At 44.2% G+C, this 22,395-nt stretch overlaps 2 protein-coding genes across 2 annotated transcripts in view; one reads left to right on the top strand and one right to left on the bottom strand.

Moving 5' to 3' along the window:
* The window catches only part of USP42 (ubiquitin specific peptidase 42), a 31,933-nt gene extending 23,625 nt beyond the window's left edge, over nt 1-8,308 (top strand). Inside the window, exons 14-19 of the mRNA XM_054993405.1 lie at nt 634-725; nt 1,592-3,088; nt 3,796-4,112; nt 4,937-5,027; nt 5,979-6,022; nt 7,250-8,308. Of these exons, the coding sequence (XP_054849380.1) occupies nt 634-725; nt 1,592-3,088; nt 3,796-4,112; nt 4,937-5,027; nt 5,979-5,982 (2,001 nt within the window). The 3' untranslated portion in view covers nt 5,983-6,022; nt 7,250-8,308. The remainder of the gene's footprint in view (nt 1-633; nt 726-1,591; nt 3,089-3,795; nt 4,113-4,936; nt 5,028-5,978; nt 6,023-7,249) is intronic.
* A 3,391-nt stretch (nt 8,309-11,699) lies between these two features.
* Nucleotides 11,700-22,395, bottom strand: part of CYTH3 (cytohesin 3) — a 66,705-nt gene continuing 56,009 nt past the window's right edge. The window contains exons 10-13 of the mRNA XM_054993156.1: nt 18,135-18,211; nt 17,967-18,038; nt 17,239-17,393; nt 11,700-16,722 (exon numbers count right to left, since the gene is read on the bottom strand). Of these exons, the coding sequence (XP_054849131.1) occupies nt 16,650-16,722; nt 17,239-17,393; nt 17,967-18,038; nt 18,135-18,211 (377 nt within the window). The 3' untranslated portion in view covers nt 11,700-16,649. The remainder of the gene's footprint in view (nt 16,723-17,238; nt 17,394-17,966; nt 18,039-18,134; nt 18,212-22,395) is intronic.

Genomic DNA, 22,395 nt, shown 5'->3' with positions numbered 1-22,395 from the left:
CAAGGTCTAGAGAGATGGTTCTGGGAATCTGTGGGCTTGGGAAGGCATGTCAGATGTGTGGCTATAAATCCATTGGTCTTTTTATCCAGGGGAAGAAAACAAGGCCTTTAGACTGTCTAAACCCAGAGAATTGTTGCAGGGCTAAAATTAGCGAGTTGGGCAGGGTAGAACCATGTACACTGGCCTAAGTTCCTCAGAGGACAGCTGGGATATAAATGTGAAGAAAGGAGTGTGGGCAAGTTGTATAGTTGTTTCTACACGTCTGTTTATATGGACAGCAAGTTGTGATGCTTGGATTGGTTCTGAGTTAGTGGCAGGCTCGGTCTCTGGGATCCTGTGGTGGCCTTAGCAGCCCTGGGCACCAAGCATGGTTCTCAGGTATCCCCACCAGCTCTAGTCAATGCTAGTTGGGTTGTCATGTAAATCATTTCACTGTCAACTCAGGTTAAGATGGGAGGCCAGGTTTGAGCGTCATAGTTTGTGTTGGTGCTGTCGTAATGCACAACCAGGGTGATGAGGGAGAGCAACATTTCTGTGCCTCGTTCATCACAGGATTCTGGAGCACGTCATCTTGTTAGTAGATCGCTTTGGTTCTGTGCACGTATTAAGCTTTTCTCTTTTTAATGACAACAGGGACCACTCACCGCTTTGCCCCCTGTCCCTGAAGACAGGATCTTAGACTCCTTCAGATACAACCAACTGAAAACCTCGCCACAAGAAATAAGGTACAGCAGTTTTTCCAAAGACACTCGCATTAAAAAGGGTGTTAGGGGATGATGCTGAAGCTTCAGAGGGAGATGTGGAAATCTGCCCAGCTGTGCTTTAATCATCTGGCTTGTTTCACAGTCTTATATCCAAGCCATGTTAACACATCCTGGAAAATTTTGGGAAAACATCCCTGCGAGGGCCATTTTCCATTGTTGCCTATATTTTTCTGTACTGTTCTCTGCTAGGGATGCACATAAAAACATACTCTCTCTTTTTTAATTGTGTTAACTTTTTCTCTCCCAAGTGCCACACTTGTTATAATGCCGTTTGACTTGTTGAGTAGAATACTGTTTTACTGCAGGACCCAAGTCAGAGTTTTTACGTTTCCCCAGTTTACCTTCTCATGCTTCTTAAGAGAAGAAGATGCGGGGGCACCATAAAGCTTTTCCCCCAACCCAGATGAATGGGAAGTGCTTGGACCATGTAGTGGCATTGGGGGGAAGCCAGCAATAAGCACAGGCAAGGTCCACAAGGCCGCATGCTTGCTTGTAGGCGCACTCTAGTGAAGCAAATGAGACCCAAAAACATGGATTGGAATTATCTGTGTAGCTGGGACGCTTGCAGAATCAGTAGCCTTCTGTCAAATAATCATATCTCACCAAGAATTCTGTGGTGCCTGAAAGCAAACTAGTTGTTGAGACGCAAAGCCTTTGTTGTTTGCTTTGTGAAATGTATAATGGCAGTTTGCCATGAATGCATGCGCTTATGAACAAGAATGTTTCACAAGCAATTCATAGTGTAAGGATTTCTTAAAGTTTACGCCGCTAGCTCTGCATCTCCCTTCCTGACCGCTATTAAGGAATCTTGGTTTTCTTGTGTGCAGTGCAAGCGGAACAGAGAAACCCTCCGAAGAAGACGGCTGCTTAGAAACCTTAGACGGTGTTTGCAACAGAGTTTCCAGTGACATGTCTGGCAAGATCCCCACCAACCTTATCAGCAACACCCAGGATCTCTCAACTTCTTCTGATCCTGAACCTCTTTCTACCAAAGACAACCTCTGTGAAAGTATTGCAACAGAAACGCAAAGCTCGCATCTCAATAGCAGTGGGCAGTGCAATCCTCAGTCAAGCTCCTTTGGAGCAGAAGAGGAGATCCCTACAGAAGGTGACATGGAAGATCACCCAGCAAAAACAAGAGGACCAAAAGAAGGGAAAGCAACTTGGAAAAAGAGTCCTGTGCACATCAGTGGGACGTCTGAGGGAGGAGAAAACTTGGAAAAAAGCCCTTTCAGAAAGTCTGACAGCGAATGCCGACCTCTAAAGTTTGTCACCTTGAACGTTGTAGAGAAAAGTCAAGAAATGCAGGATGGTGTGAAGAATTCTGTAGGTGCCCTGCTCCCGGAGGATGCTTCCATTGCACGGCCTGATGCAGGGACAGGGAATCAGAGCTCAAAGGATGATGATGGGCTGGGAGGAAGAAATGAGAGCCTCGGAGGAAACACAGAAGGGCAGGAGCCAAAGTCTCATTCTCCATCGGAGGAAAAAGTTTGCACCACTAGAAAAACTGACAAAGAGCACTACCGTAGCAAGAGAGACCGCTCAGAGAGCGAAGAGAGGGAGGCCAGCCACAGCCAAACCGATGGGCATTACTACAAGAAAAGGCGTTCCTATAGCAGAGAGAGAACGAAGCAGGAATATTCAAGACGAGAATACTGCAATGGAAATAAATACCGATTCCCCTTGAGCCCTGAACCTGGGAGAAGTATAGGAAAATACCCCCATTCCCGATCCCGCAGCAGAGGGAAAACCGACCCTGAAAGGAAACGGTATTGCGCCTGGAAAGGAGAGCCATCATGGAGCAGACTGGGTTATCATCAAGATATCCCGAGGAGATGGGAAAAATACCGACCCAATAGTTATTATTATTCTTCACACATAGCAAGGAGTAGCCAGGATAGAAAATTCTGTCATGGCGAGAGGGACTACAATAAATCGAGTCATAGTTACAACAAACCATATAAAGATTATTCTTACAAAAGCAGATGGACTTATGACCCAGCAATGAAGGAAAGAGAGAGGTACCATGTCAGCAGTACCAAAACAGACACGTACCGCTGTCCAGTTACCTCCCAGCACCTGGAAAAATATCCCCGTGAGAAAGATATACCCCTGCCTGAGGAACATAGTTTGCATCTGGAGACTGAAGATCTGAAAGAGAGAAAAAAGAAATGCCCCAGCCCAGAGGGCAGCGACAGCAGCTCCGAAAAGAAATGCCGGAGGAGCTCTCCAAGTGAGCCTCTTGAGGAGCAGAAAACCAGAAAGCACAAGAAGTCGAAGAAGAAAAAGAAGTCAAAAGACAAACAGAGAGAAAGAGATCACAGGTCAGTGGCAAGAGAAAGCCGATGTTGCTCCTTCATAAATATTTTTTCTTCCAGTTGCTTATTGTAGAACAGGGCAGATTGAGGGGACACACATGAAGCTGCCTTCTCTCAAGTCAGCGTCTTGATCTATCAAGGACAGTGTAGCCTGCTGCTCTTGACCAGCAGCGGCTCTCAGGACTTACGTTAAAGTCTTCACACCACCTACTACCTGAGCCCTTTCACTGGAGGTGTTAGGAAACTGTTGTGGTCTCTAGGGCTTGTTGGTTCCTAGGTGGCTCAGTGGCAGAGTGCTAGCTTTACACACAGTTCCTGGTATCTTCAGAGAAAGGGTCTTAGGTGCTAGGTGTCGGGAAAGATCTTTGCGAAGACAGCAAGACAGAGCTACATGAGCCAAGGGTCTGGACTCAGTAGAAGACAGCTGTATGGCAACACAATGGGCAAATGGTTTGTTTTTTTAAACTAAAAAGATGTATTGGAGCTCAAGAGTGCAACTTTTGCACCAGGCATGGTTTTATATTATTCCCCCATAGTAGGCACATCTCTTAGGTGCAGTTCCTAGCTGTAAAATGGGATTTAGCGGTGCTCTCACCATCTGGACAACTACAGTGCGCTTTGCACACAGAATGCTACCATAGCATTTGGGACAGAGTGGGCTATTAAGTGTCATGCCATAGATTTTCCTGTTAACTGGTTCCCATTTTTTTCAGGCATCACCAGGACTCAGACCCCTCTGTCTCAGGCTCGGAGGGAGAGACCCACAAACACAAGAAGAAGAAGAAGAAAAAGAAGAAGCGTGCAAAGAGATCTGAAAGTTGTGACGAACCTTTAGCACCCCACGTCCCGAAGCCAGCCAGCATGGAAGCCAACGCCCTTAAAACCTGGGAGACAGCTGAAGCTTCATCTGGGGCTTGTCACAAACGTGGCAGACAACCCCAAGATGGAGTGGCTGCGGCTTGCTGGAAATCAAAGTGCATAGAAGGTGGCGACAGAGGAGACTCCTGCTTCTCTACAGATCATCAAGTAGGTAAGAGAATGGAAGAGGATATCCTGGGGGGTGGGAGTGTCAGTGGGAAAAACTGTTCCCCCCTTTCTCCCCAAGGTTGCCTCCACAGGTATATCCACCTTTAAGGCAACCCTCTTCTTCCCTGCTTAGACACCTAGGTGTCTGGAGTGGCGGCATATGCTTTTACCGAGAAATAAAAACCAGCAGTAGGATGCAATACTCTTTATTAGGATCAACTGAAAAGTAACAAAGCAGTGTATGTGCAGTGGCAGTAGGGAGAGAGGAGCATTATAATAACAACAACAACATTCGATTTATATACCACCCTTTAGGACAACTTAACACCCACTCAGAGTGGTTTACAAAGTATGTTACCCTTATCCCCACAACAAAACACCCTGTGAGGTGGGTGGGGCCCAGAGAGCCATGACTAGCCCAAGGTCACCCAGCTGGCTTCAAGTGGAGGAGTGGGGAATCACACCCGGCTCTCCAGATTAGAGTCCCGCGCTCTTAACCACTACACCAAACTGGCTGGTCTGCAGACTGGCTTGTTTTTAAGCTAGAGCTGAGGAGAGTCCAGTTTAATTGGGTCTCTTACAGAGGCCATGAGAGGGAGAAGAAAGCAATTTGGGCTTGCTAGGTTTAGTCCCAAGTAAGCAGGGTGATTCCCCCCCCCCCCCCTTTAAGCTAGTAAAAGTGCTGCCAAAGATACTTTCCAAAGGGGGAGACATTTTTCAGAGCCAGATTCAAACACCACTCCAGATACTACTACTTGTTTGTCAGCACCAGTTGTTAGGAATTCATTTTTTGTTAGTTTGTTCCTGTGAAAGTTTTTTGCATTTCAGCTATTACAGAGACACCTTCTCATAAAAACCACAGTTGGACAGCCCCTAGATCTTCAAGTAACAACTTTCCATATAAAGAGGAAACAAGATGGTAAGCAGCTATAAAATCCCTAGGATTCTTCCTACACTCGTATTAATTATTTTATTGAGGCACAAAACAGGCCAAGTTAGTCATAAACATTTTTGCCTGGAGCTGCAGATGCTTCCCCCTCCACCCCTGCCTGCCAGTCTCTCTCAAAATTAACTGGCCTGTTAGACTTCCCATAATGGCAAAGTCACTCAAACTGGTATGCCAAAGACTTCTGCTCATATTATAGTAAGTCTCAGAATACCTACAAAGTACTTCTGTGGCTTGATGCCCACGGAACATACGTCAGCTTCAGTTGAGAGCACTTCATGAGCTTGTGTGCCAGTTCCCTTCTCACATGGGAAATTCCGTCTTTGTTCCACTTGGAACTTAGCCAGGCTTAGTTGAATGTCTGAAGCTGTGCATTTGCAGTATGAATGCATACTATCCCTTCCAGACTCACAGTGACCGTAGTCTATCTAGGATATATATAGAATTTGCAGTCTCGGTTTTCCCAGCTACTATGCTGCAGTTTCAGGAGGGGAACCAAAAACAATGGGAGGATAAATTCTTTATCTTCCAGGCTGTATTTGTGGCAAACGGTAATGCGTGCCATGTCAGAGCAGCTTCCTGAGGGCAGTTACCATAGCCCTACTCAGTTCCCCTACAAATGCATCCCTGCCGTTGTCGGGGTGCATTTTATCAAACACCCCAAAGCTTTATGTAGAAACTATTCAAATGGAATGAAGAAAAGAGAAGTACCTCCATGACAGAGCACTTTAACCAGTCAGCAGTGTTTCCTGACGGCTTTACATGCTGATTGTTGCAAGCAATGCAGGTTTAGCTAACAAATAGAAAATAATAATCTTTCTCACCAAGGTGGATACACTTCACTTGCCGTTTGTGTCCACAGATTGAATCAGATGTTCAGTAACTGCCATTTTCAATTTTAAAAAAAATGTGTTTCTTTTCTAGGTGAGCGAGGAGACATCCTTGGAGGAAATTCTCACTAGCTACAGGTAACTTGCTTTAGGATCTTTAAAAGCTCCAACTGGTCTGGGGACCAGGGTATTTGAAGAGTCATCCCCTCTCGTAGGAACATGCCTACACACTTCGATAATCTTCTTGAGGTCCTGGTCGGCCCTCTCTTCTCCTCACCCCCTTTCTAAAGGGAGGCCGGTGTCTGTCCGATGCAGACGTTCTCTTTTCCTTTCCCTTTATTCCCTTAGAGGCTCATTGATTCAAGAATCTTGAGCAGTGGAAAATACTTATTCCTTATTTTTTGGATGCAAGGGTTAAAAGGACAGAGATATTTTGCAGTTGCTAAGGTAAATTTAGGATCCTTATTGCTAAGTAGAAGAGCCAGGGTTTCTGGAGTATAAGAGGATGGTTGGTCAATTAAAGGCCTAATATAATAATCCCCTTCTATTTTCAAAGAATCTACATTTGAGCAGGGCATGAAAGGATGTATTGATCCTATTAAGGCCAAATTGCAGGCAAGTGCTAAGTGGGGGAGGAGAGCGGGGAGGGGAGACAGCGACAAAACACACAAACACAGTGCTGGAGGAAAGAAAGCCACAACTTTATTGAAATTACAGCTCAGGGAGCAAAGGCACGCATAGGGCATGGATCCGAGCATCGGCTGACCCACTTGCCAAGCCGATGACCCACACGCCCCCTCAGGCCCCTACTGAGGGGGGAACTGTGGGATGCCATGTGTTTATACACCCCTGTGTGACTCATCTCCTGCCACCCGGGAGTGAGGTGGACTGATAGCCCCCGACTGGGCATGCACCAGCCATTCCTCACTCCCCAGACCCCTTATGGGGATCCCCATAATAGGGAAACTGAGCCTGAGGGCCCTGTTTCCCCCCCCCCCAAAACAGATTGGTGTCCGATGCCAATCCGCAGCCTACTAACCCAAAAGTTGTGACGAAAGGGAGGGCTGGGTGGGATGTCGCCACAGGCCAAATGCTGAGGGGCAGGGGCCAGCTTCCCAGACCAGGGGGCCTGCACCAGATGTGTCTGGGTGTGCTCCCTTGGCCCCGGTCATTCCCCGCCCACCTCCCCTGCATCGCCTGCAATCTGGGCCCCCAGATAAGTCTGGGAGCCATTCCTTCTGTTGGAATAGGGCCTATTCAAAAATCTCCCCTGTAAAACCATTGTGGGTATGATATTCAATCTTGCAAACAAGAAAACTCTGCAGTATAACAACAACAACATTCAATTTATATACTGCCCTTCAGGACAACAACGCCTACTCAGAGCGGTAAAATGCCCTGTGAGGTGGGTGGGGCTGAGAGAGCTCCTAGAAGCTGTGACTGACCCAAGGTCACCCAGCTGGCTTCAAGTGGAGGAGTGGGGAATTAAACCCGGCTCTCCGGATTGGAGTCCAGCGCTCTTAACCACTATACATCATGAGATGGTAAGATAGTACATGGGGGGTGGGGTATTGATTTCAGGAAAGAGAGACCAAAAGATAAGGGTGAACAAACTGCAGGCTCTTGAAATCAAGCTGCTATAATCTATTTCTAGGACATGGTTTTTAATCAGAGAAAATACATTCGATTTGCCTATCTCAAAAATATTATCAATCAATATTCCAACTATCATCAGTTTCTCATCCAAGGCTTTCATCCAAGTCGGTTGGTGGGTATCTGATTTAGAGCGTTTAACGAACCATCTTCAGCATAGAGTAATTTTAATCTCAGCTTAAAGGCATATAGCCATGCTCTTGCTTCCAAGGAGAGCTGTCCAAATTCTGCCCGCAACACAACGTTAGACACACAACAGAGGATATTCAAAATTTTCCTAAGAAATTGTGCTAAGGATTTGTTGATAGTATCAGAGAGAGCTTTAATTAAAATGCTGAGCTATAAAGAATAATGGGGACGACTTTCAGATTAAAAAGTTGCACCGCTCCAGAAATATACTTCCCTCCCCTATTGTGGAAAAATCTATTTATAGTGTTTGTGCATGGTTTGGCTTTATTAAGCGCTGTTCTAAATTGGGGAGTCCAGGGGAGATCTGCTGAAAACAGGATCCCCAAATAGGAGAAAGTCTTAACTTGCTTAATATTGGACCCGTTGATTGACCGCTGAAATGGGTTCCATTTCTTAGTCTTGGTGAAAACTAAGATCTTAGATTTCAAGTCGTTGATCACCAAGCTTTCTCGAGAGCAATACTTGAAGAAAAATTCCTGAATCTTTTGCAGCCCAACCCTAGTTCAAGGATCATAGCATCATCCTCATAAAGCAGAAGGTACACCCAGGGCTTTTTTTCAGCAGGAACACGGTGGAACAGAGTTCCGGAACCTCTTGAAAATGGTCACATGGCCGGTGGCCCCGCCCCCTGATCTCCAGACAGAAGGGAGTTGAGATTGCCCTCTGTGCCGTGCACGGAGGGCAATCTAAACTCCCCTGTGTCTGGAGATCAGGGGGCAGGGCCACCAGCCATGTGACCATTTTCTCCAAGGGCAACCCAATGAGTTCCACCACCTCTTTTCCCAGGAAAAAAAGCCCTGGGTACACCAATCTTGGCTAATTTTGGTGAACAGCAGCAGTCATCAAAAATTGAAGCGGCATCACTTAAATATAAGTTGAACAAAAAAGGCACCTGCAGACATCCCTGACGAACTCCCTTTTCCAAATTAGATGTGTTAAATTCTCCTACCCACATCACACTTGAGCAGTCAGACACGAATGTAATGTCTGAATAAGTTCTAGAAGCCTTTTATCCATATTAGTTTGATTGAGTTTGTTCCACAATCTGGGACAATTTATAGAATCAAAGGGACCCTTAGGGTCAATAAAAGCCGCATATAATGGCCACATAGAAGATGAATATTTCTCAGCCAAGTGATAAAGGACTAGGCAATGGTCATATGTTGAAGAATCTTGTCTGTTCATGCCCCGTTAAGTTTTCTGATTCCATCCAATCCAGAAACTTTCTCAATAAGTGCAGACTTTCTCCAATAGCCAGTTATGAAATGCCTTTTTTTAACATCTTGACTTTTAAGCCTCATGCCCCACATGGAAACTTTTATTTATCCAGGCACAGTGTCCCGTCCTTAACATTTTTTTTGTATTGTGTTCAAACAACTGGGCTGCTCAATTGTTTGAACTATTCTTGACTGACCACCTGCTGAATCTTTTTTTTTACCATGTGCCTGTGGCTCAACACATGATGCTGTTGCCTTGAAGGGGTACGGTTACCACCAGTGTGAGGAATTTTGTTATGAATGACTTGGGGCAATGCTGGGAGAGGCAATTGCTACAACTTGCCATCAGGAGGTACGCTTATTTATTCAGCACCTTTTTCTCCCTCCAAGGAGCTCAGGGCAGAGTATACATGTTTTTTCTCCTTGTGTCCATTTGATTATCGCAATCTTATGATATAGGCGAGGCTCCAGGGGTTTCATGACAAGTGGGAATTTGAACCTGTATCTCCTAGGTTACAGTCCAACATTCTAACTACTACACCATACCAACACAGAACTGCCTCACAATTTTGAGCCCAAAAGTACCTTATCGGGCATTTTGGTGCCACAGGAATAACTTTTACCCCTTTCCTTGCCTTTCAGATGGTCTGCTGGAAGCCATCCCCGCCACTGCTTGCAGTATATTTATAAACCAGAGAAAAAATTAACTCTCTTCAATTCATAATTGGTGCTTCAGAGAAATACTGTACAGGATTTTACTGTTGAAGAACTTTTTTAGTTTTTACCTTGAGCCTTTTTTTAAAAAAAAAATTCCTGCAATCAAAAAAAAAGACTTTCTACAACTGCTGGACGTTGTAAAAAAATTACCTTGTAAATATCACACATGAAAATTTAATGCCCTGGAATAGAACATCTCAAATGCTGCTTAGTTACAGACTCAGGTCGATTGCGTTGTTCACGTTACTCCAAGTGTACGCATCTGGCACAGGAGGCAAGGAAACCACGGACTTATCCAGCTGCAACTGATATAGTCTATTTAATTTAAAGACTTATTTAAAAAAAGAAACAATTTTACAAAGAATTAGGATTTTTGCAAGAGCTCTTCATCTGTTTCTTGTGATGTCTGGTACTAGAAACTCCATAGTTTTTGGGTTTTGTTTCTGCTGGATTCAAGATTTGAAGCGAAGATTCTGGTCTTGGATTTTGATGTGTGCCGTTCAAACTCTACCAGTTTGGGAATGTATCTTTTCCCGTTCTGCGCCATCCATTTGTGTATACCTTCCACTTGTTTTTATTGCATTTTTATAGTGTCGCTTGTTTCAATGGGTCTCAGTTGTCTGGTCCTTGTCCCTTTTTAAGTTTCTAGTTACAGACACCTTCATACTGTGATTTAATTTTGTTTTTTTTTATTATGAAATGCTATCAAACTGTGATGATTCACTGGTCCCTGCATCAGGAGACAGCGTGGGGAAACTGTATTAAATACAGTTCATCTGAATAATCTGTCTGGTTTATATACAAACTGTGTTGTTCAGAGATGTCTAAAGTTTGATTTGTTTGTTTTTTTAATGATAAAAAGCACTTGCCCCACTTGTAAATACATGGCATGTAAAATTTATATAGTATATAAATACAGCAAGTCAAAAAACTCCACTTTGCTTAATATATCCAAGTTTTTAATTTCCAGGTGGTGTAAAATTGTCTCGTAGGAGTGCCTTGAAAATCGTGAGAGCTCTTGGCTTTGATGATCTCATGGTATTTTTTACAGCAGGGTGAGGTCTGACATTTGTTCGCAGCGAAGATGGATGCCCCTAGGAGGCTAGCGGGTGATGCAGTAAAACAGAAGATTCATTTCTAAGGATGCACTGAGTTAGGGACTCATCCTGAAATTCCACAAGGGCTTCCATCTTAGCTAGTGCAGGGAACAAATATCCATAATCTGGTTGATTAACAGAACAAATTCCACCCACCCCAATCCTTTTCTCATGTAACCATATAATTGTTGGTGGGGGGGGGGAATAGCTGTTTAATGTACAGCAAAGTAAGAAAATGAGCGGTGGGCTGCAAAGCCCTGGTTCAGATCCCAGCTTCCAACAAACTGCTACATGGGGGCTGATTCTGGGCCAGTACGGGGCTGGCTCCTGAGCCCTAATAGTACTAACTTCCTGGAGCCTATGCAGAACAAATCTCGTGTCAGCCATACTCTTGCGAAGAGGCTTGATTGTAAATCTGATGCCATCTTTGCTTTTGTTTTTGAAACACAAAGTCAGAGAATCACCATGGGATAGATCCGAGGTACGTGAAATAATTGTAATTACAATTTTAAAATTGCAAGCTTTGGCTTTTAATCTAGAGAGAGAGAGACTGTGAAGTAGATATGAAGAAAGCAGTTTTGCTACAAGACCACCACAAAGGGTGCAATCTCAATTACAAGAATGATACGGGGGCACTGGAAAAAACATTCACTTGTGTCCCCCACCCCCACAAGTGTTGCATTGGCAAGTTGCGTTCGACAATGGTAATAGATACATTGCTCCCCCCCCCCCCGCCAAACCCTGGGTTTACTGTCAAATCCAACTTACACAAAAAGGCGGCCTCTTCTGGAGGTAATAATATTGCTGCTGCAAAGTAAGACACCCAATCCTACAAGCAGGTTCTTTGTTCATTCAATCAGCAAATACTCTCAGTCCTGTGATTCTGGAGAAAACATTTGATTGAGGCATCTTTGCATTTAAAAAAAAAGCTACAGTTGTATGTACAATTCATATTTTATTTTTTGAGGGTATAACCTCAAGCATTGTATCTTGATGACTAATACTTGTGTGGGATTTAAACAGCCATTTCACAAATTTGTATAACAAGGATGAATACAGGATTTTTTTTGTCATGCAATCCACTGGCATACAAGAATAACAATACAAAAAATCAATACACAGCTGTACAGTATGTACATTTTTACAATAGTTTAACTGTCAATAGAAACATTCTCTCAGAAAATATATAGGGGGGAAAAACCCAATAAGCTACAAGCTAGGTTGTAGCGTCTGCCTGCAATATAGGAACCACCTTTGGGGAACTCGCATACGTTTCCTCTTTCTCCACTGGCATTACCCACCATTAGCATCAGTGCGCTTTTCATTTTGTGAGACAGGGAAAGGCACGTGCATTCCTGAGGCTGGCTCTGTATTAAGAAGCCATCAGTATGCCTGCTGCAGACCTAAGAGACCTACTTTCTGTCCAGGCAAGCCTATCGACGAAGATATGTATTAAAATAGGCATACTTTTTTATTTTTCATATAAAGCATTATAAATGCTGTTCTGTTTATAATTCTGTACCACACACTTCAAAGCCACACAAAAGTTAAGCAACAAACATCTCTCTCAAAACTCTTCGGCTCAGCACCCATCAGACCACCTGAGCTGCAAATGCCATTACTGTTCTCTCTGAGAAAGTGAGTACAGCAAAGAGTGTGGACTTTCTTTAAAAAGACTAAGAGGGCATGCTCCTGGGACCCATCTGTCCACTACCCAGAAGGCAACAAGGACTGCCTGTTTAAGGAAGCAGAGCAGAGGAAAAGTGAGACAACTTCCATTTACTTCATTGGACAAGATCCTCTTTATGGGGTACATGCACACCAACTGTAAAAAGTAAGGGAACAGCCCCCAACACCACCTGCCTTGGGGCAAAGGCAGCACCCGGTAAAGGTAAACCTCATTGCTTCCTGTCTTTGCTGGTGAAAATAAGCCAACCCAGCTTTGAAAAACACTGTTCCTGAAGAGGAAAAGAGAGAGATGCTTAAGGGGCTGGGTGCCCCCACATCTTCCAAAGAAAAGAAACAGTACCTTGGACAGCCACAACTTTCACAGGCCATACCGTTACCACACATTACCTAATTTTGCTTTGTAATACACAAACAGCTGCAACAACACAAACCGAATATTCTGGGGAAGATGCAGTTCTCCACTGTGGCAGGAAAGCTTACTGAGTACTCCACCTTCATTGATGGGAATTAATGCAATTCCCTCCCTCCCTGTATTGTCCCACACCAAAGGCATACATCAGCATGTTCTCAGGCCTAGAAGCACAATGAGGAATGAAGACAGATTTGTGCTACAAAAGGAGGGGAGTCTCAAACAAAGCTGCGCACCAAAAATAAATCTGGGTGATTCAGATCAGAGTTTCAGGGGTACCCAAAAATAAAATTTAGTATAGGTCAAATTCTTTAATCAGCTAGAGAATCTCAAATTTATCGCCATTATTTCCTATGGGGAATAATGGGTAAACTACTTAAGGGGCTGGGGGGAGTAATTTTCAAGCAAACTCCACCAATTTACAAGGAACCTACTCCTTCCTGTCCACTAAAGATCCCCTAAGTTTCAGGAAGATTGGACCCTAGGGTCCAATTCTATCGGCCCCTGAACAAGCTGCCCCCAGCCACTCTACATTTTTCCTATGGGGGCAACATTTCCAAGACTTTCCAGGCAAAGGGAAACCTTAAGCAAAGGCAAGCCCTGGCTAAAGGCCAGCCCCAAACAAAAGTCCCACTCACACGCAAGCGGCATCAAGAAAGCCCAACAGAACCAAAATGAAGGAGAAGAATCAATGTCCAACCAGAGAATCCCAATGTAAATCTGAACCAAGTGGAAGCAAGGGGTGGGATTGGGCTAGCTGGAGCTGTGGCATTTAATAGGCGACTGGTGGCAGCCGGAAGGGCAGGGAGCTCAGGCAGGGGTGGAAGGGTGGGAAGCCACTCTGTCTGCTCCCTCCTCCCCTGCCCCACTCTCCTGCCACAGCATGGAGCTTGCCTCCATTCAGGCCACTGCCCTCTCATTCACGCCACTGGTTGCCACAGCTGCCTGTGGCTAAATAATCTGGCCCAGCAGAGTTCAGTTCCCCGGATACAATCCAGGAGTCTCTTACGAGATCCAGCACAGCTGGATTATGCTGTGTTAGCATAAATCTGGCAAAAGCCAGATCCTGAATCCTGGATAGCACATTCCTCTTCTCAAACCAGCTATCAACATTCCAGTTCTTCAAACCATCTTAATATTCCTAACACAAAAAAGCATTCACTCCTCTAAAGAAGAGCGGTCAGTCAGGGCCACTGTACTATTTGTATTCTAGGATGTGCACATGATCCTTTGCATAGCTTATTGTGATGAGTTGTGTCGCTAAGCAATCGGCAGCATTTTTTCCTGCCAGCTTCAGGCCTTCAAATCTCATCACGTTGGCCAAGGGAAGAACACACCGAGTTCCTTTTCCTACTACTGTATCAGGCCCCTCAGTTCCATGGCCCATTGTTCTCCCATCCAAGCTCTTCCACAGGAGTCTCACTTCCATCATTGTCTACAAACCATTTCTTGAGACCTATGCAAGATCTGGCTGATTTTCCAAAAAAGGAAAAAGGGGCACAAGAAACAAGATTTTAAGAAACCTTAAAAAGAGGGAAATCCATTTGTTATGTTAGTCTAGGGGCCCATCTCTTTTAAGTTGAGGAACAGACCTCAAAAACTAGAGGGGGTCCTTTTGTACCCAGGTCCTTCCCTCAAAGGGCCCACCAGCTCCTTCCCCCCACCCAGAGACAAGGGGCTATTGTGCTGTTGTTACTGACCAATAGCATAAACTTTTTTTCTCTTCAGCTCAGAGGCCATCATGAACTCATAGGATGAGATCAATTTCAGTTACCGCCTATTAAACGCTGAGTTTACCTCTCCTCTAATGCCATTAAGTCACAAGTCTCACACTTGTGGAGACAATGCAAACATCTTGTAGTGTTAAAGAAGAACTTTTATACCCAGGTCCCCCCCTGTCCCCAATGCTTTTCCCTTCTCCAGCTGCAAGAGAGAGGCCTTGCTCCTTTCTGCTGTGCCCCATCCTGGGAGTCTAGAGCAGGGCAAACAGGAGAAAAGGAGACAGATCTGTAAAGGAGAGAATTTGTGTACCTGGTTAGACTCGGGGCCATTCTCTAGCTTTAAGGTGAGGAATGGTCCTCAGAATTGGGAGAGGCGGTGGGGGGCGTGTTTTGTACCCAAGTTCCTCCCTCTCTCACCAGGGCTTTCCCCTCCTGCTGCGAGAGAGAGGTCTGGCTCTTTCCTGCCCTGCCATTTGAAGGGCTCCCTGGGGGAGGGGTCCTCTGCCTCTACTGGGTCCTTCAGTTCCCCCACCCACTGCACCTCCCCCAAGCCATTTCATAAGGTGTAGGCAGTACAATGAAACAACACGTGTACAATTCCATCTTTGTAATTTTGCAGAGGCATCTCCAAGAAATAAGGTCGTCACTGGAACGTCAGTGGGAAAGACTTGAAAACATGGAGAAAACAAGTAATCATTTTGAAGTCTTCCCTACCTCTCTACATCCTGTGGCATTTAATAAAGTGATGTCGATTTTATTTACTAGAAAAATCACATGCAGTTGGAGACCTCTGCCTACTCTGCCCCCCCAGCCTGGCAGGTTGGAATTCTCCTTTTGAAATTTTTCTGTTTCTGATTATTTTCCTGCCTCCCTGGTTTTTTCCTTCACCCCCAACCCAGTTCCCCGACCAGCCGTGCTGTAATGTGCCCCAGTGAGCCCCAGGCTCTCAGCTGAGCAGTGCTGCCTCCTCCTCCTCTGTCACCAGCCACCACTATCACATACAGAGCTGGAAGAACTAGCAGCATCGCAGGTGGGTGATGATGGGAGATGCTGCTGTTTGCATCTTCTTTAGCCTGGGTGGTGCGGCGTAAACAGGGGCAGTTCTCTTCTGGGTCAGCAGGCCTAGAAGGACGACTGTAGTGGTGGGCTGACACTTTGAGGGGGGCTTATTCCCAGAAGAAACAAAGCTTGCTTCCCCCCCCTCCTCTGCATGGCAATAAATAAGAATTGTTGAAGCTCAGTATTTTTAAAAAACAGCTGGGCCTTGTACACCAGTCTACCAGAAGATATACCTTGCAGTCTGACAGTCATTGCTGGACTGCAAGATATATCTTCTGTAAAAACCAGATGGTAGGAGACATTGGACCTAAGTGGGAAAACACTACATCTCCAACCAGCAGAGAAGGAATGTGGGACGTTTCGACAGTATCTAAAAAAGGTAAGATACATTGATACTGCTGAACGCCCTGCTTATAACCGTTTCAGTCGCAGAGAGCTCCATGCTTTAAGTGCTTGTCCAGGCTGTTTATACGTAAGGAGGAGGTCGGTTCAACTGTATAGTTGCTAGACCCAAAGAAAAGAAGTGTCATCTTTCTGTGAATCAGTGGTGGATGCGGGGTTGAAATGGCAATGCAAGAGTCTGGGCAAGGGATGAGTACAAAATAATCCCGATTCAAGCTCTTCTGCACACAAAAAAGAGCATGCCGGGCATTCTTCCACCTGTGAAGTAGGTTCAGCAATGAGTCCACATCCTGGGCAAATGCCCCAAAGGAATAAGAGAGGTATATAGCTTACATCCTGTCCATCTCCCATATCTCCCGATTCAGTAAACACAACAACACACAAAACAGCATATAAGGCTTCCAGGTTTTGTTTCTTTTTTTCTCCGATTCATGTCAAGCAAAGCTGCACATGCTCAAAAGCGTCTTCCAGCACCTTGTGGAATATAACGAACAATCACAGAAAGGGGAAGATGCTGCAGGAACATGACTACATTTCCAATTATGAGTCTTGGTTTTGTGACGTATTTGCAATTTGGCTAAGGCGGGTCTCTGAGGGACTCCCCAGTAGGTGCTATTTTTTGTTAGCAATTCTTCTCTTCCTGGTTGCCAGCATGTCATAGAAGGGATCTCTGCTGATGCTTGCTCTAGCAGAAGAGAAATACATTAGCAGGCTGGTGAACCACAATCTACTGCCTTTCCCAACACAATGAGAGTCCATTTAGAAACATCGTGCCAAACCACCACTGGTACTAAGTTTGGGGGAGGACTCTTATCCCCCACCCTTGCTTGCCCCAGTTGAGACTCACTGTTTGAGATCATTTCTCATAAATGCTTTGAATGGAAATGAAGGAAACTGCAAGCATTATTTTAAATCTGTTTTGAACTAAGTTTTACATTTTGCTGTCCTCCTCCTCTGCTCATGAAAGAAAAGATACAGGGCCCCACCCTCCAGTTTACTCCCTACAGGCTTCCTACATTTAAAAAAATCGGACAGTCCCATTCACAAGCTACTAGGGCCAATGTAATGTCAAGACACAAGGCGCAACGGGGATCAGCTAAGTTCTCTGAAAGCTGTAGAGCCTACACAAGGAGACTTTTAGGTGAGCTCTGACAGTCTAACACACCTCCCTTTCCCTACGTAAAGATGTGTTTCCACTCACTTGATGGACTTGATCCACTCCTCTTTTTCCTCAGGGGTGGGAGCTGAGATCCTGTAAACTACATGGTTGCCTTCGACCACCCTGCCGTCCGCTTCTGTTTTGCAGGCTTTAATGACTTGGCCTTTATGACTGGGGTTGTAGAGCTCAAAACAATTCTAGGGGGAGATACAGAACAATGACACATCAGCCCCACTGAAGCCAGATATGAGGGAAGCCCACACAACCACAACGCTTCCTAAGTCTACCCACATTGTGTCTGTTTGTGAGCCCAAATGGCTGGATACAGTTAGGTATGACCTGATCATTCCCTGCCGCTCCCTCATAAACCACCAGTTGAAGGTCAGGGAGGAATAAGGCTAGCCAAGCTGCCTTTTTGCATTTCCCCCTAATTTTCCACGAGCAAATAATATATATTATATGTGCTAATTGTCAGCATTTTTTCCTTCTGCTGTTTAGACTACTGGAAAAAGTTTGATGGCTCGGGATTTATGTATATTTGTAATTTTCTTCCACTGTTAAAAATATTAGGGATTATGACCCTAGTATTTAAGTTCCCATAAACAGAATTCATGATCAGCCACTCAATTTTAAAAGTTTTTTTTTAGAAAAATTGATTTTCTTAAGCAAGGTTATGCTCTTACACAAATCCTTATTTCAACTGAGCATACAATAGTATAGGCTTCTGAGAGAATAACACATGATATAGGAGAAAGGACAGGATGTCTTACTGGTTTTCTTGGATCCTCAACTTCTCTTATGCTGAGATTTTCCAAAGGGATAATTCCTCTAGGTTCCTTGTCCTAAAGAGTCAAGGAAAGACTGTGTTTAGTAAACAAGTTATGTTGACGTGAAAGGTATTTTGTGATGTATAGGGTTTTTTTCAAAAAAACACTCACTGTTGTGTATTCAAAATAATACAGGCAATTATCTGTCAGTATAAACCATCTCCTTTTCCACGTTTTTACTCTTCCCCCTGCAAGACATAAACCATCCCTGGGTTACACCAGTTTTGCCACCAAAGTTCTGTGCTCCAGATCACCAAAAAAATGGTTATTTGGTTACCTTGTTATGACATTAAATGGTTAGGGCTCACTGAATGATGGCTTAAAAGCTCCGATGGAAATGGACAGGTGAGCCAAGGATAAATGAGTTTAAGGGTTACTGAGAAACCATTTCTGATCCTCCAGTCTACATTATAAGACAAAGCCATTCACTACCAATTGTATCTGAAAAGGAATTTTTTCCCTGTCTCTCTCCTACACGACCGTGCCAGAATCCTGCCTTCTGATCACAGGATCAAGAATGCAATTCTGCACATTTTGCATTTGTTACCCATGTAGCATGAGCTCCTTGATACAACTGTCCCCATGTCAGGGGATAGAAGTCTTGTTCATATATTCAAACTGGAGACAACACATCCTTTGTACGTTCTGGAGAGCATATCTGGCACCCCATGAATCACAAAGTAAGAGAGCTAAGCATTTGTGCATGGTGGGGAGCACACCTGACCTCAGCAAACGAGCATGCAGGGTACCATGCAAATGATTGTACAGGAGAGCTAGTCACTAGCAGCACAGACAAATATAAAAGTGAGATTTCACTTGATATCTATGGTTCTTCCCATTCTTGGCAGAGAGGGAATGATCACTGACGGCTCATTTGCACAGTGCCAGGTGTGCGCTTGTCCTGAGATACGGACCACACACTACTGCTCAGAAGGAAAGTGCCAGCCTGAATTCTATCACACATTACACTTGCTAACACAGTAGATCTTTCCAGAGTTAATGGAAGAGATGGAGAAATTAGGGATGGCTTTTCACATTCCTTTTTAAAGAAAATCCAGAGAATAGTTCCTAATCATGCCAGCTTCTAAAGACAGACAGAAACATACTGGGAGAAACGGCATCTTTCTGCATAAGATGACTCATAATATGGCCCTTGAAGTAGTTCAGAGAAGGTATTGTTTGTTTTCAAAAGGTGCAGGCATCTTTCCAAAAGCTCAACAGTCCAATGAACAATGCAAATGAAGCCTTGACGTTAACTGGATGAAACACATTGAACCAGCAAGAACTGCTGATCTCTGCCTAATTTGTGGAACCAAACTGAACGTGCTTGATCACAGATCAACACTGCACTCCCCAGCACTTTCTCTGGGCGCCTTGAGAGAAAAACCAACAGGAGAAAGTTCTCAGGCTGCAAGAGACTTGATGTGGTAAACCACACTGATCCCAACTTCCCTTCTCTATGCCACGTCAGGCTTTCTTGAGCTTTTTACCTGCAACCTAATCTTATTGATCAAGAACGAGGCACTAAGACAAAACCTCACCAGACTGTTTTTGAAGAGAACTTCCCCAGTGGCTGGAGTTACTGTGCATTAATTATGCTTGACCACTGAAGAAAGCCATATGGCCAAAACGCATCTGGTCAGGGTCGCATAAGGTCCTGTTTTGAGTCTTTTGTATGTTTTTTGTCTGTATTGAGGCTATATTTGGGCCAGCAATAGCTTATATATTATTTTGTAATAAATACATGTATTTTGTTGTATACTGATATATATTCATGCTCTGCAATTAGTAATTTTAATAATTGGACCTTTGATTTGGATTTCTTTAACTTTCCTGGTTCTTAATTCAATTTTGTTTGGGTTTTTCCCCTCCTCTTTTTGTTCTTTTCAGTCTCCCATCTTCTTGACCATCTTTCAGTGCCTTGACTGTGGTCAAAATGGTGGCTAACTCATACACCAGGCATGGCTGCCAAAAATGCATTTTCTTGCTCCTTACCAGCATCAAGGGCCATGTCTGAATGCTGTAAACCTGCGGGGGGGGGGAGGTTTAGATTGCAGATATGGCTCCTGATAATGTCAATATGTAGGCCTGATGTCTCTGCTGTTAAGTTACGTCACCACCTGGGCACCATCCATTTACCAGTTATTTAATCTCATTAGGCATTCACTCTCAGCATGGCTGATCTTGTTACTGAATGCCATGAACATCAGACTCTCATTAGACAGTCCGGTCCACCCAAAGATTAATCATCCTAAACTAATCACGCCACTCTATCCAAGACTGAGACTTCAAACCATTTGCAACTCTTCCTCCAGTGGAAAAGCTTTCTGCTTGTTCTTTACCGTGCATTAAGAAGTATCTTAAAAGCTAGAGAACAATGGCAGGAATAGGGTTGACAGCCTGCCACTGACCCTACTGGTCCGCAGAGTAAACAAAGCAAAGTTATATATATATATATTTTTTTTAAATACTATTCTAAATCCAAAGTAAAAAACCCACCCAAAACCCAATCGGTGGAATAATAGTGGAATACTGCAGTGCTACTGTTACATAATGCTCATGTCTCCTCCCACCCTAGTTTTATGCAGAACTTTGTTTCACAGTATATAAAGAGAGAAAAGACAGTCTTTTAAATTAGACGCAGTCAAGTGGCAGAAAAAGAGAAAGCCCAGAGAGGAGACAGACAAGATGGTAAAGGGGGTTTTCAGTACAAAACACTGGGGGTAGCCAAATCTCTTGGAGCCTGATCCTGGCCTCTTAAGAAATCCAAAAAGCTATCAGCAACTTGATCAAACTCTTATGCAAATCAATAGCAAAGAGTATTAACTTGAATCAGACCCAAGAGGTATCAGCAACACCTTGGTGAGGAACAGGGGGAAAGCCAGACTCACGAATCCATGATCAGGCAGAGCAAACGATTATTCAAGTAGAATTAGCCACATCACTGCTAACTCAACGAGAAAACCAGTTGGCTTCAGGTCCCCAACTATGATGTAATTATCAGAGAACTTCCCCACAGAGGAATCACAGCCTTCTCCTTTTTCTAACTCCCTACAGAAAACCATGAAGCTAAGTTGCCACTGACTGATCTCTCCATCTTGTCCCCTGAACTTTATGTTCTTAGGGTTTGCCAAGACACACGCCCACACACAAAAATTTAGCACTTGATAGCCCACTCCATTTCAGCTTGTTTCTACATTCATGATGCTCTGCCCCAAAGGAGAGAACGTTTTGCTTTCTACAACAACGGCAATGCCTCGCTGTACAGAATCCATCTTCAAGGCTCCCTGAAACAGGACTGCACTGTCGTCTTACCCAGCAGGGAGCAAAAAGCAGCAGTGTTTGCATTTACACACACTCATCCCAAATCTTAAAACCACACTGCACTGAAATCAAAAAGGTTATGCTATAGTTTTTTAAAATCTGAAGCATGACTTGCAACTGGAGACAAAAAGCATACCTTTCACAAATGACATTTCCCATAAATTGCTGATAGTTCGCTTTACAAAGGACACTTGTGTGAACCATGTAACAACCCTAAAGTACATGAAAACCAGACTAGAAAATCAATTTAATACTGCTAGATTGATGACTCCACCTTCTCACATCCTAACTTACATGGCTCACTGCCAAGGAGTTCTTCTTCAATAAGCCTTGGAGATAGCAAAAAACAGACACTCAGAAACAAGCATATTTACCTCCTGAACAGAAAAGGAACTAATTAAAGCCAGGCCTCAGTTATTTACAACAAATGTTTTAGTACCCAGACTGTTTATCTGAGCTAGAGCCAGCAGACACTGTTATTATAAATGAGGGGAAAAATCTCATCCTGGTGCGGAAGAACTGCGTCCCCGGATCTGCTGCCTGTGAGATCTTTGTCCAGCTGCAAGATCTACCAGGGAGGGCATGAAAAGGGGGATTTCATTTCAACCACCACCCCCTCACTTGGCCCATAATCAATCCTTATGCAATGCCTGCAAAGAAGCCCAAAATAAACTCAAAGTCTGAAGCTGCTGGAAAGATCTTTAGCTAGTGGTTCTCCAGCTTGCAGTCAACTTGCAAACCTGTCCTCTCAACAGTATCATGTTTTAGTTGTATATAGTAAAACCTGAGACTAAACTCTCCTTCATAAACATAATAATCACACCGCTGTGCTGTTTGTCAAGCCTGAGCGGTTTCTGAAACTGAGGCCTGCTGTTTCCTTCTGTCCAAAATAAGAGTCATTGAACCAACCCACATGGCTGCATGTTAGGAAACAGCCTTGGTTCAGTACAAACAGGGACTGCAGAGAGCTGTTGGTGGCAGTGGGAAGAATCCCAGATTAGAAGCAGAATAACTGTATCAGATGAAAGGCTGCTATTTTCAAAACTAC

Source organism: Eublepharis macularius, chromosome 12 (assembly GCF_028583425.1).
Source record: "Eublepharis macularius isolate TG4126 chromosome 12, MPM_Emac_v1.0, whole genome shotgun sequence".
Classification (NCBI taxonomy): Eukaryota; Metazoa; Chordata; class Lepidosauria; order Squamata; family Eublepharidae; genus Eublepharis; species Eublepharis macularius.
This window is presented reverse-complemented; position numbering and strand designations above follow the sequence as displayed.